Source organism: Balearica regulorum, chromosome 1, assembly GCF_011004875.1.
Source record: "Balearica regulorum gibbericeps isolate bBalReg1 chromosome 1, bBalReg1.pri, whole genome shotgun sequence".
Classification (NCBI taxonomy): Eukaryota; Metazoa; Chordata; class Aves; order Gruiformes; family Gruidae; genus Balearica; species Balearica regulorum.
Genome location: NC_046184.1, coordinates 159,268,068 through 159,286,281, shown reverse-complemented (window position 1 = coordinate 159,286,281; position 18,214 = coordinate 159,268,068). Strand labels below are relative to the sequence as shown.

At 37.8% G+C, this 18,214-nt stretch overlaps 1 protein-coding gene across 2 annotated transcripts in view; it reads left to right on the top strand.

Annotated features, from left to right (window-relative positions):
• PCCA (propionyl-CoA carboxylase subunit alpha) overlaps positions 1 to 18,214 on the top strand; it is a 302,667-nt gene that overhangs the window by 227,416 nt on the left and 57,037 nt on the right. For both annotated transcript variants that reach the window (XR_012833141.1, XM_075740848.1), the window contains exons 20-21: positions 1,021 to 1,119; positions 14,701 to 14,754. Coding sequence is in view for 1 of the 2 variants with exons in the window: in XM_075740848.1 (XP_075596963.1) it covers positions 1,021 to 1,119; positions 14,701 to 14,754 (153 nt within the window). In the remaining variant the exon portion in view is untranslated. The remainder of the gene's footprint in view (positions 1 to 1,020; positions 1,120 to 14,700; positions 14,755 to 18,214) is intronic.

Sequence of the window (18,214 nt, the reverse complement as noted above, 5' to 3'; positions counted from 1 at the left end):
CTACGTTACTGAGAATATATGTGGTATTTGTGTCATTATCAATATTGTCTGTAACTTACTGATTGAAAATATTTCGAAGATTTTGAGAGAGGAACGAAATCAGCCAACCGTGATTTTTCTTCTCTTTATAGTAAAATATATAACTGAAATCATATTTATGTACCTTGACTAGCATGATGAGTGTTCAAAACATGCCACAAAATTAATCAGTAATTATATTGTTCCTTGTATAGCAATATTTTTTCAGCTCTTCTTCTGAGGCTCTAGCAGTGTTGAATGTGATATGTGTTTTTAGACAGTATTATACAGTGGAAGAATAACAAAGTGTCATTATAGCTACTCTGTGTGTATCTACAGTTTTTTCAGAACTCAGGATTTTTGCTCTTCGCATAGAAATATTCTTGTATAAAAATCATAGGATGATTATTAAATTTTTTAAAAATCTGGATAACCATATTGGCATTCAAGTCAGAAATTGTATTCCTCTGATCAGCTGTATATTGGAAGAAAACATGACAGAATTTACAAAGTTTTTCAGGACTTGGATGCAAAGCACCGAAGAATTAATTACTGACTCATATTAATTAAGATAACAATGCAAAACCCTTCATTAGAAGCATAGGAAAAGTTCTTCCTTGGTCCTTGGAGAGAATATTATATGCAAGCCCTGTTGTGTGGGTTGCAAGGTGTCACTGGAATTTATATGCATTACTTGTCTAATTGCAGTAAATGTAGCATGTCCAGATAGGTTTAAAAGTTGGATGGCTGTTTGTTACTTGCTGGAAATCACTTGAAACCTTGCTACTCAGAGGCAGCTGTTCACAGGTCCTTCACCTCTCCCCAGAGATAGCTGGAAGACTCTGTTGTTGGACCCTGTCTTTTATGGCAGAAGCAGTAAACATGACAGGTTGTTTGGGAGCCATCTGTTTTAAAATGGTTGCTGCTTTGTATGCAGTAATGAACTTGAGATCAGTTTTCTGTCTGTCTTCATAGTAACAGCCTTGTTTGGTGTCACAACAGGTGGAAGTTGATGGGATGAAACTAAACGTGACCAGCGAGTGGAACCTGGCTTCACCCTTATTGTCTGTCACCATTGATGGCACTCAGAGGACTATACAGGTAAACTCACCAACGCTTCCTTTCTACAGCTGAGATAACCAGGAGCCTTTGAGTATACAAATAATACTGATTTGTGGGGTCTAAACTTGCTGCATCATAAAAATTATGCTACGTTGTGTGAATAACGTAGTCTTTCTACTTTGGATACATCCAGAACTTCAGTGGAGTGAGCTTGTCTCAGGCTTACTCATCTAGAATTTTGAACACCTTTCATTTAAAAAGTTGCTTATTTTAGCCAGAAATGTAGCCCAATTTCTAGGATCTCTTTACTTAATGGCTGTGAGGAGATACAGTTTCTTACTCACTTAAGAAATAAAGAACATATTACTGTTTACAAAAAAGTGGGGTCCCGCAGTAAAACCGTTCTCCTCCTCATGTTTGGATTTTGTGGGTTTTCCACTTTTGGGCCTTTGCGGATTGAAAGGCGCAGGACAGTGCATTTCCCACGTGATGTGTTTTTATACATGCTTTTACAAAATATAAGTTCACGACTTGAAAAGAAAAATGTAGAGATCATCCCAAATCTATGTGTTCTAAGAAAAGAGATCTAAAAAGATTAATACACGTTATTCCTTCTGACCAATAATGTGTTTGAAAATAACTCCAAACAAAAGGGTGTGCCTTTAACTGCCATGCAAATTTTCTGAAGGCAGTGCCGGCCGGGATTTCTATATTTGTTGAGAAATCATTCATTTGTAAATGTCTATTGATCTTTGAAGTAGTGAGAGGAAACAAAGTAAGAAGTTTTTCAGGTTTTAAAAGTATTTTGAACGTACACAAAATAAACAGATAATGTTGTATGTTTATCAGTGGTACAGTGGTCAGATTTCTGATAATTTACAGTGAAATATATGAATTTATTTTTTCATATTCATCCATGGTAAATTACTCAAATGGAAATGTTATTTTTGCTGTGACTGAATTTAAAAAAACACGACTTGAAGATTAAAAATATTGCATCTTTCAAGGATAGTATTGGCTGAGAGTGAAACTTTCATGATGTGCCCGAAGTAAATTCAGGACTTAAGTTTTGTAGATTTCTTGGATGGCTAATGCCAGTTTCAGGGCTTGCGTGCATCTAAAATAATTTTGTATTCTAAAGTGTATTTTTGTATTTTAAGACTGGTCCATTTTGCTGCTATTTTGTAAAGGAAATTTCTAATTATGAGTAGGAAACAATACTGATGTGTGAACATATAAAAATCTGTCTAGGAGAAAAGCATTAGATTTAGAACAGATAAACATGTTCAGGAGGTCTCATTGCAAACTATATAATAACTATATGGCTGGATACAGGTCTCCATACACTAATAGTAGTAGGACCAGTTAATTAAAACCGTAATATTTGAACTGGCACATAAAATCAGTTTCAAAATTAATGATTGTGAGATCTGAACATGCTTTCTTCTAGGAGCTAAGCCAGCAATAATGCTACTTGCAGTCCCTGAGTATGACCAAACAGTATGAAATACTGCAGGGCTAGCCACAGCGACAAGCAATGAGCTGGCTGCTTGGTTGCTATTCAACAGCATGTGGAATAAGTACATATGTTGTTTCTTTCTCAGATGTTATCTATAAGTCTTTGCTTTTAGCAAAGAAACCTAGTAGCTTGAAAAGTTATTAATCTTTTAGTGTATGTATGTAAATTTATGGGAACCTTAAACTTGACCTCTGATATCCGCTCACTGGAATCTAAATTGGTTTTTTGGTTATATATTTCTGTCGACTTGCCCTGCTGCAAGAACCAAATTAGACAAGTGTATTCCTGTAGGTCAATTTGTCTCCAAAAGCAATTGACCCCTGAGTCTTGAAGTATCTTCTTTCAGCAAGACTTAGCCCTAGAGCCATTTAAGCAACAAATATGGATGAATCGAATAATTCCAGCTGTGCTTTATTAATTTTCAGCCAATCTAATTTCTCTTCATAGTTGGTTTCATTCTTCTAAATTTGCTCAACCAAATACAGTCTTTGTGAACATTATATTTCTTTGAAGGTTTGATTTATGCACCTTCAGCTTGATCCCGCAGTCTGGCCCCAATCCAGCAAAGCACTTAAGCACAGAAGCAGGAAATAAATAATTTTAAAATGTTGTGGTTTAAAATGTATTTATGTAAATTATAGTCTAGACATTCAAATAGTTGCATATCTGTCGCACATTTAAAAACAAGTAATTAAGCATGCTCCTGTATTTCCACTCCTCTGCTGAAGGCTCAATGCGTATTAGAGCAAAGCAGAGCACCAATTCTGGCAGAGAGTTAAGAAGGCCTATGAGTTTAAAACCCAGGTTTTCTAAGACTGTTTTGAGAGTACGGGACCTGGGAATACATCTGAGCACCCGAGGAGAGGTATATGCCCTGGTCACAGTCTGTCTAGGGCATGTCAGGGCATAACTAGGATGCGTGGCAGCCCCCTCCCTCCCGCTTTTGTTTCCTTTGCAAGGAAGCCCATCTGTGTGCAGCAGATGGGCACTGCGGAGTGCCTGGCCAGGTCCCCAGATGATAGAGGGACCAAAACCCTGGGGTGTACACTGCAGGCCCGTTCGGCTGCAGCGTAAGGGGCTCTGAAATCTTTGTGCTGCGTTGGGTTACTGTGAAATCCATAGGATGCTATAGAAGGTGATGAACTGATGAAAACTTGGGATCACTTGAACAAGATATTTCTGAGATACAACTTCCAGGGATGAGAGTGTGGGCAGATCCTGTAGCATTTCTTGTACGCAGATTCCGTCATGGGTTTTTTGTTGTTGCTGTTTTCAGTAATTCCTCAGCTAATCTCAGTTTCTCAGCATTTTCTACGCTCTGCAACTAGACTCTACTTCTCACTTGGAGAGGCTGACTTTAACGCATTGTGAAGTGTAGGGTTTTGTTCACCAAGCAAATGAAATTTTTGTATGCAGAAATACTTTGCCAAAATGGTTTCCCCTACCTGTTTCCAGAGACGCTAGTGACTGAGAATCTGACTTACACCTAGTTATTTTGAATTCGGAATCTGCCTTTGCTGATAATCAGAGAAGTAACGATAGGCAGGCAGTTGCAGTATGTCTTCCTGAGGATTCAGATTTGAAGGGGTTGGCTGTTAGTAATTGAAAATACTTATTTAAAATACATTTATCTATAAAATCTCATTTGAATATGATGTAGCCTTTCAGGCAATATTTAGAGTAAAAACAAACAAACAAATGAGGTGCTTTAATGATTCCTCTGAAGAGCGAGTAGAAAAGAGGAAGTTGGTTGAGTTGTGGGAAAGAACCTCAAGAACTCAAGTAGAACCTGGAAGGGAGAGTGGGGGTTCAGAATGGTATCCTGGAAAGTAACAACAGTTGGAAGAAAGGCAGCAGGCATATTTTGGGACAATGAGAGCATTTCTGTCCCTCTAGTTCTGCTCCCATGTACAAGTAAGATGGCTTTCAGTGAGCCCTGTGCCTGCAGAAGTCGTTGTCTATGACCTCTTTCTCTTCCTGTGTGTATGAAATGGGGAGCGGGTGGAAGGAGAGAAGGGAATAAGCTGCCTTTTCCATAGAGCTGAACATCTCCTTTCATTCCCTCATGTGAACCAGAATCCAAGGGGACCTCAAGATAAATCAATGAATCCATGAAGTCCAGCAGATAGACTTGCACCTAACTGTAAGCCTGTCCTTGCTACAGTCAGGTTGCAAGTAGGTGCCTTCTGCTAGGACACTGCGCAGGAAGATCAGGTATCTGCAGAGAGAGCAGGTTGCCCAAGGGAAAAAAAAGCTTGTAGGAGATCCTCAAGCCCTCTTTGGTTTGGCACTACTTGTGTTTGGGCAATTTCTCAAAAAACACCCCACTGACCGTTCAAATTCTGAGGCTGCTCTATGGCAACACCACATGGACAAATTTTGCAACTCCTTAGTGCTGTTAAATGCTCTGCTTTCATTAATCCCATCATCAAACACTCAACCCAACCTTATATACCATTTACTTGCAGACAATTCCCTATAGCAAAAGGATTCTGAGCTAGAATGAATTATTTGTCACCATCTTTTGCCAACACTTTTGTACCTCTTTGTCATATCACACGCACACAACCTTTCCACTGGCGTGTTGTCAGCCCACGCTGGTTTCACAGCTCTGGTATCTTGCTGTAATGAAACCTCCCACCCTCCAAAGGGTAGCGCAGACATTCTGCCTGGAGCCTGGAAAACTCTTGGTGGCTTTTGGCAGCTTCAGTAAAGCAATTTTACAACAGCAGTGGCTATGCCTTCTCTTTGTATTTCCTGGCTTTCAGAGGATTGGTCTTGGCTGAACTGAAGCTCTGAAGGATGTAGACAGAACTCAACTGGACAAGGTCCTGAGCAGCTCAATACTACTTTGACATAAGCCTTGCTTTGAACAGGGAATATGACTATCTGATTTCCAGAGGTCTCTTCCAGCCCAACTGTTCTGTGACTCTGGACATCTCAAACTCTACAGTGAAAAGGTCTTTATCAGTTACAGCAAGGTGTAATTAAGAGACTAATGAAGTTACTAAACAAGAATATGATCCTGTAAAGCTGAAATCATCAATCTCATTGTGAACAAAATAGATGAAGATTTATCAGTGGAGTTTTCTCTACTTAGTGTTACAGGGAATTCAGTGATAGCATCACTTACTAATTTTTTGATTTAATTTATTTATTGCATCAACAATTGCAGCAGGAGGAGTATATCCTACATCCTGGGTTATGACCAATTTAAGTGCTTCTCTGATACAATGTTTCTTTTGATTATTATTTTGGTTTATAAGAACAGAAACGAAAATGCTGTAGGTTATGAAGCCTTTGTTCCTGGGAAACGTCTGACATTCTGGGAAATGTCTGACAGGAGAACAAAGCCTATGCCCAAGTATTCATTTCCTTCAACCCTGTGGAGACTTTTTTCAAATGTGTGATTTTTTTTCCTTATTTTTTTAGAAAAATTACCTATATATATATTTTTACTGTTTTGAGATCTCAGATGTAATCTGTGATAATGATTACCATTACTTCAGCACACTTATTTTCTTAAACCCTGAGAATTATTTTGGGAAGCTTTAGTGAGCAGTGTACATGAAGACTGCTCGCAGTTTGTTCTTTTAGTGCTGTGCAATTACTGCACACACACTGTTGTCATTTACCCAGGATTTCTGAATTATTTTTGCTAGATTGTCTCTAGAAGTGGGGCACGCAATGATTTGCAAACATGGCAGACATTTGCATATACTAAATCCAGATAGCTATTCTGCTGGGTAAGGAAAAGCCAGAGTGTGAGCCCCAGCACTGGATTCCTGATGGCCCGTATTCATTAATCAGTAGCTTGCTCTCTGGCTTTGTTTCAGCCTGTTCCAGTAATGGCTGAGCTAGACAAATCTGGTATAGATTTATACCATTGCTCTATAGACCCAAGCAGTGGGACTCAGACAGTCGTTGCCATTTGGCTTTGGGACCAGGCATCAGTCCATGGCTCTCCTTTATTTAGCAGTACAGAAACGCAGGCTGCCCGTGTTTTCCAGTTTGCTCATCCAACCACAGTCATCTGAGAAAACAGAGCTCAGCCTTGAAACTCCAAAAATGATCAGTGGATATGATACAGAGAAACTGATTTTTATCGCCTCACTTGACACTCTCCTGGCATTTGAGACAAGTACAAACAAGTACTTGTCTTCAAATATCCCAGGTAGAAGAGAAATACAAAAGCCTGTTGCATACAGTGTAGTATGTCTTGCTGTGTATCAGGCTTCTAAATCTTTTTTGGAAAGAATTAATATCTGTTGCTCAGGTCACTGGGATTGTTGTTACTTCTTTCCCTGCAGTTGCACAGAGAGAACCATAGATTTTGGCAAGTTACTTGTTGTGGCCTTATCATTGCCCAATAATTGCTGTGGCAGTGTCCTTTAACTTCATATGAATTCCTCCTAGTTCCTGTAGTAGAAGAAACTGTGAGCCGTTGATCCTTACCCACTGTGTCCATGCTGCTTGTATCCTCACTCAATGGCCTCTCTTCAGTGGTGCAGAGCTGTTCTTTGCAGAGAAACCTGTCTTTATGTCTATGTTGCTCTCTGAATATCTTCCATTTCTGTTACCTTCTTTCCGAGCTGTAGGAACTGTGCTCAGTGTTAAAAGCATGGGCAAAACTTAGACTTCTACCATAACTTAATGATGTTCACTGATTTGTTATCTGTTCTCATAAATAATGTCAAATGTTTCCTTTGGCTTTTTTGGCCAAAACCAAGCATGGAGCTGATGTGCCTATTGAATTACCACTTCTGGTCGGTAATAGCTGGGGAAGGGAAAACAAGTGGGCAAGGAAAAGCCTCCTCTTGGCAAGGAGGCTTTACCAGGAAACTTGGAAGCTGTACCACATTCTAGAGCACAGATATTGAAGTCCTTGCCTTTGGCAAGTTGTTCTTGTGAGTGGAGGCGGATCCTTCCCAAAGGATCAGACACACAAGCAGAGAAAAGTCATAGAAGGATTCTGAAACTTGATCAGCATACATTCAATGCGTATCTCCTAGGTGTACTTGGAAAGACCCGAGTGAGCTGCTTTAGATAATTATTAGATAATTCAACTTGCTGAGTTTGTGAAAGATTATGTATGAGAAAATCAGTGATTGTATCACTTAGATTTCATAGTTCAATCATGGGTGATCTAAGGAAGGACTGAGACTTCCTTTACTTCCAAGGGTTATAGGGAAAGGGAAGGTGTATAAAAGCTGGCCTTTTACTGCTTCTTGGTGTAATTGCCGGTAATGCATATTGAAACAAATATCGCTATTATGGCTTCATTGACGTGGATGTTTGTCAAAATTTTTTAAATTATTACTTTTTAAAATAAGCCCTGGATACATGTATGCTTATGACAGCAGCATGCCTAGCTCCTGAGTCATGAAGCCTTTAAAAGTATCGGTTATCCTTTACCAGAGTATTTGTATTAATGTGTGCTTTAAATAGCAAGTACCTGAATCTCATGAGTGAGCTGCAATTTGTGTGAAATCAGTTTAACTCAAGGCTGACTCCACATTCTTGTCCATGGTTTGGATGGAGAATGTGTGAAGGGAAGCAGGAAATTCAAGGACATAAAAGATCATGAAATTACAGATTATTGCTGCTCTTTTTTTCTAATTGAGCAGAAGCAAAAAGCACATACCACCACCCTTACTGATTCTTTGTGAAAATGATTTTTCTTTTCAGCTGGGAAGGAAATGAATGATCAACTGCTATGCCAAATCAATCCCTCTGGAATTTATATTGTCCACTTTTTCAGAGAGGTCTCCCACAATAAAACTCTATCTACAAATAACATACTTCTGCCTTTCTTTAACCTAATGGGATTAGTAATATCCTGTGCTACTCAAGGGGTTAATCAAATAATGTTAGTTGTCACAGTATCTTATGCCATTTTTTTTCCCCAAAGGAGCTATAAATTTTAATGACAGGCAATATTCAAGATGAATAACTATAAGGATTCTATGTGTGTCCAAAGACCAAAGCACTGTATTCAGTTGTTGACAGATGTTATAATTTTATGATAACTAAACCTTGAAAGACAAGAAATGGTTCACTTGAATATGGTAACACATTCAGTGAGCAAAGGGGAAGGAAGAGGAGGGACATCAAAGAGCGAGAAAGGACTATGGATCCTCTAAAGAGTCTGTCTCAGGGCAGTCATAAACATTATCAGATCTAGAATCACATGGCAGCATATTACCTGCAAAGAGCAAAACATATTGCAGCATGTCAAAACATGGGTGGTGTTTCTAAAAATCTTCGTTGGTTTGTGATTTAATGTAGTAACAGCAAAAATTTAGAAGTTCACAGGGAGGACTAAACTCTTCATTATTGTGAATAGCTGGAAATGTTGGGCTGGAGTAAATGTCTTTTAGATTCATTCTTTACTAACACCAAATAAACAGTCTTTCCTGTGGGGTTTTTGGTGGGTTTTTCTTGTTTGTTTTAAAGAAGCATATGGGCATTCTTAGAAGGTGCTCTATGTATATAAAATAGCAATACTGCAGTGGTACTAATATTAAACATACGCATGTCTGAAGCTTGGCAGAAAGAAGTAACAAGTGGTAGTAACGTTGGGTATCACCTAAAGAAATACTGGGAAGGATCTTTGTTTCCGTTTTTCTGTTTATAGGAGGACAGGAATTCCTAAGCCATCTACTGTAATTAAATCCCAGGCATTCAGAGAATGGTTCTCCTTTTAAAAGTAGTAATATGGTGCCTCAGCCCCTTACAAAGGTGCAGGTGTAACTTCTCTGTGTGGACTGATGCCCTGTAAGCCATTCACGCTGTGTTGAACATCTGTATTTGTACTATTTGGGAACAGATTCCGTTTAGTCCCTAGGAAAGGACTGAGAGAGCTTGCAACAGGGGAGGCTAGTATCTCAGCATCCTGGCAGAATCCCTTGTAAAGGGAAAGACCACTTTGGCATAGTACTATTTATGCCAGTCTTGGACATCGTTCACATATCAAAATGCTTCATATACAGCAGGACTTGATCATCTCGTTCCCCACTGAGTGACTGCTGCCCTTGTGAGAACCTGGAAAATGTGGACGTGCCCTGAGGAAGAACAGCTAACTGAGGATTTATTTTCTGTAAAGTGTGATCTAAACCTGATAATGGCTAAGGGTAGAGCAGCACACAAAATCGAGCTATGTTTCTATCTGTAGGTTAACGCATGAAGAGAAGGAAAGGACGGCACCACCAGTGGAGAAGACTAAAATTGTGACAAAAGTAGAATTATTCTCTAAGCAGAAAGGTTTGTGAGGCTGCACAAGTCTGAACGTATAGCGCTGTGTAGACAGTCTCTAACTCTCCGTGACCAGGAAGCTCAAATACATTGCTAGTCTGGGGTCACATCCCTAGACTGGGATTTTACACAGTGGAAAGGGAGTGCTGGAATGAACTTCTGCTTTATGCAAAAGTTCTAGGAGGAGAGGGGGAAAAAGAGTTTGACCAAGTCAAACCAATCCTCATGTTTTGACAAGATGATGACTTCAGGGTTTCACAGCTACTTCTGCAGCTTTCTCTTCCTCTCTGACCCAGCCATGGGACTCCAAAGATGGAGAGTGACATAGACGGATGATGGAGCTTTCTAGATGTCCAAGCACCCTCACGAAATCTCATAGATGAGGTACTAGCAGATGAATCTGCTATAACTTTGTACGTTTTTTTCCCCCTGACTTCCCTGTTGTGGGAATAATTTGTTTTTTAATTAAACCTGTCTGGGGATGATTCTGGCCTGTATTTTGCTAGGTTGAATCTTCAAGAATTTATAAATATTGGCCAAAAAGTGGATAGCATTCTCCATTTGAAATTCATGGCATAAGATGTTCAGAATTTCTGGTAAATGAATTTGAAATGAAGCCATAGGGGCTACAAGAACTTCTGCATTCTGAAAAACAGCACCATGCTGGGAAACTACGTTTCACTCAAAATTTTCTCTATAGCCTATCTGTAGGTTTTCTGAGCGCTTTTTTTTTTTTTTTCTGTATAGTCTGATACATGTTGTCTGACTGTTAAGGTAGTCATGCCATGGCTTGAAAAAGTTTCAGAAAGCGTTGGCCAAGTGACAATCTGTACATTTACTGTAACAAATGGTCTCCAGCTTTCAACAAATAAAAGCAGTGTATAGTAGTTCAAGATAAATGTGTTTGGGAAACATCATATATATATATATATATATGATTTCCTTTGCCAGTTCACATTCATTTTGATTTGACATGTTACTTTTTCATTTGCAAGCAAAGCAAAAAAAAATTGCTTTTGGTCTGTTGGAGTTTCTTTGTTTTGGTATCATTCCTTCCCTGCAGCTGCTCCCCTCCGGTAGCTTGGAGAGCCCAAGATACTAGAAGATTTGTGGAAAATACACTGAGATCTTGCTGTCTTCTGATAATGTCTATGTTGGTTTAGAATCTCTTTCAATAATATATATTTTATGTTTGGCTGGGCTTCTTTATCCTTCTTCATGTAAAGGTTGTTAGCATTTTTATCTGCAAGTGTTCATCCACTGCAGGCTTAATGCAAAGCTGATTGTAACCCTACTGCATCTTATGATGAATAGATCATTGATACCCAACTAAGTGGAAATAATTTTCTATGGCAAAGCAGAAGAATTTAAAGTCATATCACACTAACCTCTGGTAATTTACTGGGATTTACAGATTAAAATGATTATTTGTGAAATCACTGTGGTATAGCATACACTTAAGATCAAACACATTTTGTATGATTGCATACACTTGTCTATTTTTACATGCGTGCATAAGCGTTTTGTTTGTATATACATAGCATATGCGGTATAGCATACTGTAACCTGTGTGTGTAAAAATACATATAATATTTATGTTACACTCACACCCATTTGACAGCTTTGAGACTGCAGATGGATTTTTTGAAGTTGTGATCGGTTTTTTTTCAGATTTGATTTAGCTTGTTACTTTCTCATAGGGAAAAAATTTATACTTTTAACTCATATTATGCTAATTAAGTTAGTCTGAAGCTCTATCGGTTGAGTCAACCAGAAAAGCATTGGTTATGTGTACGATCACGTAATTGATGCCAACAATGTAATTTTACTGTATTGGCAGGTAAACATAGTGTAGTGTTTTGTCTTTGTTCAAATGGTAGACTTCCCTTGCTTTTCAGTGTAAACCTCCTAGTAAATAATTTGCAATTTATTAGGAAAACAATGACAATGCATATAATTAGCTATTCTCTTTTGTTACCTCTATTTGATTACTTTCCTGCTATCACATGCAATATGAAACCATCTATTATGAGGTATAGAATATGTAAATATCTAACTTTACAAGAGAAATTGGAGACTGGTCCTTTTTCTAAAGAGGTGGAAAATAAAAGAATAATTGTTAACCATGTCCTTTCATTTTCTTGAAAACATCAATTACATTTACAAATCCCAGAAACAGAAGCCCAACAGTGGAACAGAAATAACTCCTTTCAATATGCTTCAAAAAATCTAATCACATCTAACAGCTGAAATTTATTTACAACTGTAATTTGAAACATTAATTATGATAATGTGCTGACTTCTTTTGTAACATGGTTCTCAAAAGCTTGGCAGTTCTCTTTTTGGTCTTGATGTAACATATGTTTTGTGACTTGGAGAATTCCTCTACCTTTCTTTCTTGTTTTTATTTTTTTGAAATATACCCAGAAGGGAAATTTCTTTCTCCTCTGTTTGTTAACTGTTTTCCTCACTTTCCTCATTATTTATTTCCCGCCCCCGGCTGTTAATTCAAGAGATGGATTTTAGTGCTTTTACCAACTCTTAATGCTATCGACAACTGAATGCAATGCTGTGTACTTTAGACACAGCAAACAGTAGCAGTGAGGATTTACTATACTGTGATACCAGTGCACTTCAACAGCGTCAGAGCAGGAAAAAGGCTGCTTATTTCTCTGCCTTGTCTTGACACTGTGGCTTTAGAAGGTGCCTTCTTGATATATGTGTATATTTGGGTTTATTAAATTGGATATTAAATTATTTTTGAAAGGGCTTGATTATGCTAGTTTAGTTGTGAGTAAAGAGAATCTGTGTGAGGAAATACTTTCATGATTTGGTTTTCAGTTGTGAAAAATAAGTCAAGTTGTCAAGATACCTGGCTTTACTTTGAAAGCCTTTAAAGAAAATGACAAAAGGGCTCTATTTTTCTTTTTTGTTTTGTTTTGTTTTTTAAGTTGTGTTTTTCTGTGTGACAGGGAGATTAGCCAAAAAAATGGAATTTTTATTAGGACATGAAAAGGTCTCTAATGACCCTTGAAAGTGGACAAAAGGGTAGTACAATAAGTGACAGAACTCTAACAAGGGTGGAGGGCATTCCAGGAAAAAAAGAAATTAAATCCTTTAATTTTTTTCGGCTTGCCATTTTCTGACAGCTTATCAAGTGGTTGGGACTTGTTTGTTTTGGCATGTGGCTCATTCATTGTAGGCAGCCGGTACTTTGTTCTTCTTTGTGGTTTCCAAAACCTGATTGTGTTTATCCTAGACTGTGGGAAAAGTGTATATTCCTGTTTCCTTTATAAAAGTAAACGTCAGGTTTTGTATGAAATTTTATTTCCCATATTTTCCATTCTATTAATCATTATTGTTGAAATATGTCAGGCTTTGGCACATCATCCTTTGTTTTCATATGATTGTACAGATTGCAGTGTCAGTGTGTGACCTGTTAAGTCAAAAAATAAGCATGTTTGTGCTGTAGTAATTATTACTTCATAAAATGTAGCTGAGGAATATGCACCGTTATTGAAAAGGGACCAGGATTTAATTTATTGCTATTAAAATTGTTTCGGGGGATATCTAGCTATTGTTGTATAGCACTTTCTCACTTAGTCTGGAGAAGACAAGACTAAAGGGAGCTGTGATAATGGCTCTTCACATGCTTGTAGGTAGCTGTAAAAAGAAAGGGAATAATCTGTGTTTCCTGTCTGTGATGAAAAAGAGGAGAACTAATGTGCTGCAGTTGCAGTAAGGGTTATTTTAGGCACATATTAGGGAAAAAATCCTTCCTAATGATCAGGATACTGAACAGTGGGATAAATTGCTCAGGGAGGTCATGAAATCTCTGCATTGGAAAGATTTTAAGAATGGGTTATAGACACACATTTTTTAGGAGTGACACTGGTGTGTTTTGAGTCTGCCAGGGGTACCAGACTAGAAGATCTCTCAAGATGATTTGCAGCCCTGTTCCTAGGATTCGTTGTCTTTAAAATGTGGAAGAACTTCTTGCAGCTCTTTGTTTGCAGTTTATACTCACCTTCTCAAATCTGTGCTACTATACTTGTATGTATGCCTGGCATTGTGTATTAGGGTTGTGTTCTGTCATTAAGGCCCTGATTTTGGGTCTATATGTGCTGTAATTTGACAGCAGGAAGAAAAAGGGAAAGAAACTTCACGTTGAAGGAGGAGACAATTCACAAGAGGAAAGAATTCTTTGTGCGTTTTGCATGTTTAGAGTATGGATAATACTGTGTTAAATCAATAACATATTTTCCTTTGCATTGTCATGTGGCTTACTGATAATGAAATATTCGAAGATTGTTTAATAACTTCAATCAACTCCTGAACCCCAGTAGGTGACCAGACATTTCATAAGGTCATTTCCCCCCCGCCCCCCGTTTACAAAGTAGCATCATTGGAGGTTTGCATTTTAAAAAGAGATTAAAATGTCTCTCATTAGGAGAGAATGAAGATAATACTAAATATGAGTAACGGGAATACAAAATCACAAGTGCTTCTAGATGGTGAAAGCCTCATTATTCATGACATTCATCCTTCTGCAAGCCCAAGGTTGTTCTGTGTTGTACTTGACCATACTTGTTGTCATTGTTCTTCAGAAATAAGTTTTATTGAGTTGACTGAAACAAAACTAAAATGAGAGCTGAAGTATGAATTAGACTTTTAGTACTGAAATTCTTGAAGGCAGTGGTTATATTTTATCTGTTTTATGTGTAGTTTTGTGTACTTGATGAGTTTTGATTACTTTACAGTGATGTGACAGAAAGAAAATGGAATGGATTCAAATTCCAGAGAAGCTTCTAATAGTTTTTTTTACATCTGTTTTTTTTTTTTTCCAGCTACTTTCTCGGAATGCCTCTGGAGATACAAGCATTCAGTTTCTTGGCACAGTGGTAAGTATGTATAACTATTGTCAAAAGTTATGTTGGTAGAAGGATATAATCTAAATAGAAAATAGTTGAATGACACTGGCAGCACATTTATGCTTGTATTTCTCAAGGTTAGTATTATGTGTAAATATTCTGAGCTTAACAGCTGAATTTAGGCAAATTTCTGAAGCTAACTTTCAAAGCACAGTGCACAGTATCTACATTCCACATTTCAGTTGATTCAAATCTGCCTCTGTTTCATGTACAAGGGATTTAAGAGTAACTGGTTGTAAGTCTATTGCAATGTGCTCAGGTTTGATCTACATCAGGATCAAGCCCACTCTTCACCACCACCTCAACTTTCTGATCTCTGTTGCTGCACCATACCACATACTCTCAACGTCCCAGAGGCAGGTTAGTAACTGCCTTATAAAAAGACTGTATAATAATGCAAAGTGTTCTGTGGTTCTCCCCAGATTTTCTTTGTTGGAGAGAAGTACATTTAAAATCCTAATCAGATTTTACACCATTGGACAGAATTCACTCACAGTAATTTTTTTTTTTGTCTGCTATTATCTTGAGCAGTCATGTTAATATAGAAAGGAATAAAGTTTTGTGTTAGGTGATGGATGCTTATAAACATATATGTGATTGAAGTGGCATTGATTTCCATGATTTGCATGATTAAAATGCAGTCATTTAATTTTTCCATGTTCCTTATGCATCTAAAAATAGTTCTGAAAATGAAATGAAAGTGAAGTATCCTCTAAAGTAAGTTGTCCTGATTGCTGCCAACAGGTTTCCCTATAGTGACATTAACAGTGAACAGCCTGGGAATGAAATGTTCCCTTTAGAATTTAGTCCTGACATCTGTGCACTATACGTTTTGGACAAAAGTAGATTAAGATTGCATGTGAGAATGCTTTCATTCTACTTACTTGTGATTAGTTCTTCTGCAAGTTTTATGAAGCCATTTTTTGGGAGGTGTAACACAGTAAGAGTAAACTTAAGAAGAATACCTGTAGACGTGCATGTTGTTTTTTAGAGATGAAAAGTGCCCCTAATATTTTTTTGCTTCCATAAATATATCTCGATACATTATTTGTCTTATTCAGTATCAAGCAGAGCAGCAGTTCCAAATAAGACATAAAATAAAAGTTTTGTTCTACGCTATTGTATTCGTAAAGATGCTTCGGCTCTGGAGTTGCATCTTGTATATGCGAGATTGCTGCTAGCTGACTGATCCGATAGTCTTTGTGCGAGAAGAAAATAATTACTCCAAGTAGATAAGATATAAACACAAATGCAGCTTGATAATACTGAAAATATTTTAATTGATCACCTGTAAGTGGGTATTGTAGCAGAGAAAATTCTGATTAAGTATGTAGTGATGTTAAAAATTAAATTTGTTGTTAAGTTAGGTAAGAAAATATTTTGTATTCATATGTTAGAAGTGCCATGGGGTCTCACTTGCTTACTAGAACTCTTGTGCTGAGTTTTGTGCAACAGCAAAAGATGACAAAAAAGGATACAGTATTGATGAGGTTTTAGCTTTAAAAAATCGATGATGAAACAGCTGATGGATTGTAATATATATCAGATCCTACTAGCTCATGTGTGTTTATTGGGTCCTAGCTATTTTGGGAAATCAAGTATGTGATTACACTAAAATTCTCAAGAGGACTAAAAAGAAAAGCCTGCAGTACTCTATCCACCATTTTTATTTAATATAAACTATGCACATCTTGCTGATCAAACCCAGAGAGAGAACTTCAGCAAGCAGGGTAGAGAAGCAGTACAGTAATGAAGTCTGCTTCCCAGGGTTTGCACTGATACTAGTTTCCCCACAGAATCCAAGCCAGAGCCTGCACCTGTGTTCCTATCAGTTCCTCTAGCCTACCATCCTTCTTCTTTCCCCAAGTCCTTTCCTTTGTTTAATTTGTCCTTTGCTCCTTTAACATCCTTCTGTGCTCTTTGATTTCAACTTAATACCCTCAGCTTAGGTAAAGGGGAGGGAAGGATGGATTTTCCTTACAATCATGTCCTCTACAACTTACCTACACATACAGATCTATACAGTCTGTATGTCTGTACCTGCATGTGTATGTGTACACACCCACAAATGTAAATGTTCAGTCAAAGAAAAGAATTTTATCTTGAATGAAGGTCTTAGAAATACATTTTGGGCTCACCATTAGGTATCTCTTACTAAACCTTTGCTAACATAGAAGTGCAATTAAAACAGTAAGTGTTTGAAAAAGAATACTTAGCAGCAAGAAACTCTTGGTTGCTCATTATTATTATACTATATTGTTACCAACATAATAAACAGCTTGTGAAGTATTGCTCTGTGGGTTTGGGTGGTTTTTTTTGGTAGTAGAAAACGCTAGGGATAGCTTTGAGCATTCTATGTTCCTTTTGATGGGGGCAAATGTTGATGGCACTTCAGTGGTGACAGGCAGCGTGGTGCTACTGAGCATACACACTGCTGACCTGTCCATCAGAACGTATTTTTAGAACCAGCTGATCAGGAGCACAGCTCCCTGGCTTGTCAGGAGGGCATCAGCTTCGATAAATGGCTTCGTTTGATTTTTTTTTTTTTTTTTTTACATTGGACAGCAGAAACAATTCTGCTGCTGGTTTTTGATAAAACACAAGCTCCTGCTTCAGGAAGCCAGCTGACACTCAGAGGAGAAGTGAAAGGTATGCTTCTCTATTAGAGACATCCTTGCTGTCCCAGTTAGCTAGGTGAAGGACAGAGAGAACTACTTTGGAGCAGAAAGACAACAGTTTATAATATGAATTCTGCTGCATAACTTATGATAAACATGGGGACAGTTGGACAAATGTTTCTGTCAGTGTAGCAGCATATTTCTGTTGTTTTGGAGGAGAACAGGAAAAATCATGTTGCTTTCCCCAGTGAAATCACAGCTTTGAGTGCACACTGTTAGCATCATTTGGGGGTCTACGTGGATTTGTAATAATATTTTTGTTTCTGATCATGAGTAGAAATTCTTTGCTACTTGAGCATTTCTCTTCAAATTGTAGTGGCATTAGCTTATTTTCTCTGAATTGTTTTTTCAGCAGAGGGTTATGAGTATCAGATCTGATGTAGGATTCGTGCTATTGGAGGATGTACAAGGATGTTTCTGCCTGAGGAGCAAGCAACTTTTATATACTTTTTATCTGTACAAAATGGTTGGGGAATAGACGACTGCACTGATTAGATTTAATTTTCTTGGGATGATAGCATTTTGAGTTCTGATTAAATTATTTCAGAACAGATGATGGGTTATTGCTGTAATTGAGACTCGATACGAGTTTTTACTCGTTGTTCCTCTCTGGTGGACATGACTAGATATCATGTGCTGATGAAGTCCTGCTATTCTGCCACTTTAAGCTAGAATTATTCAGATAGTGTATTTTATTAATAGCATTACCATGACTCCAGGGAATCTCATTGTGCTATATATTGTACAAAGAA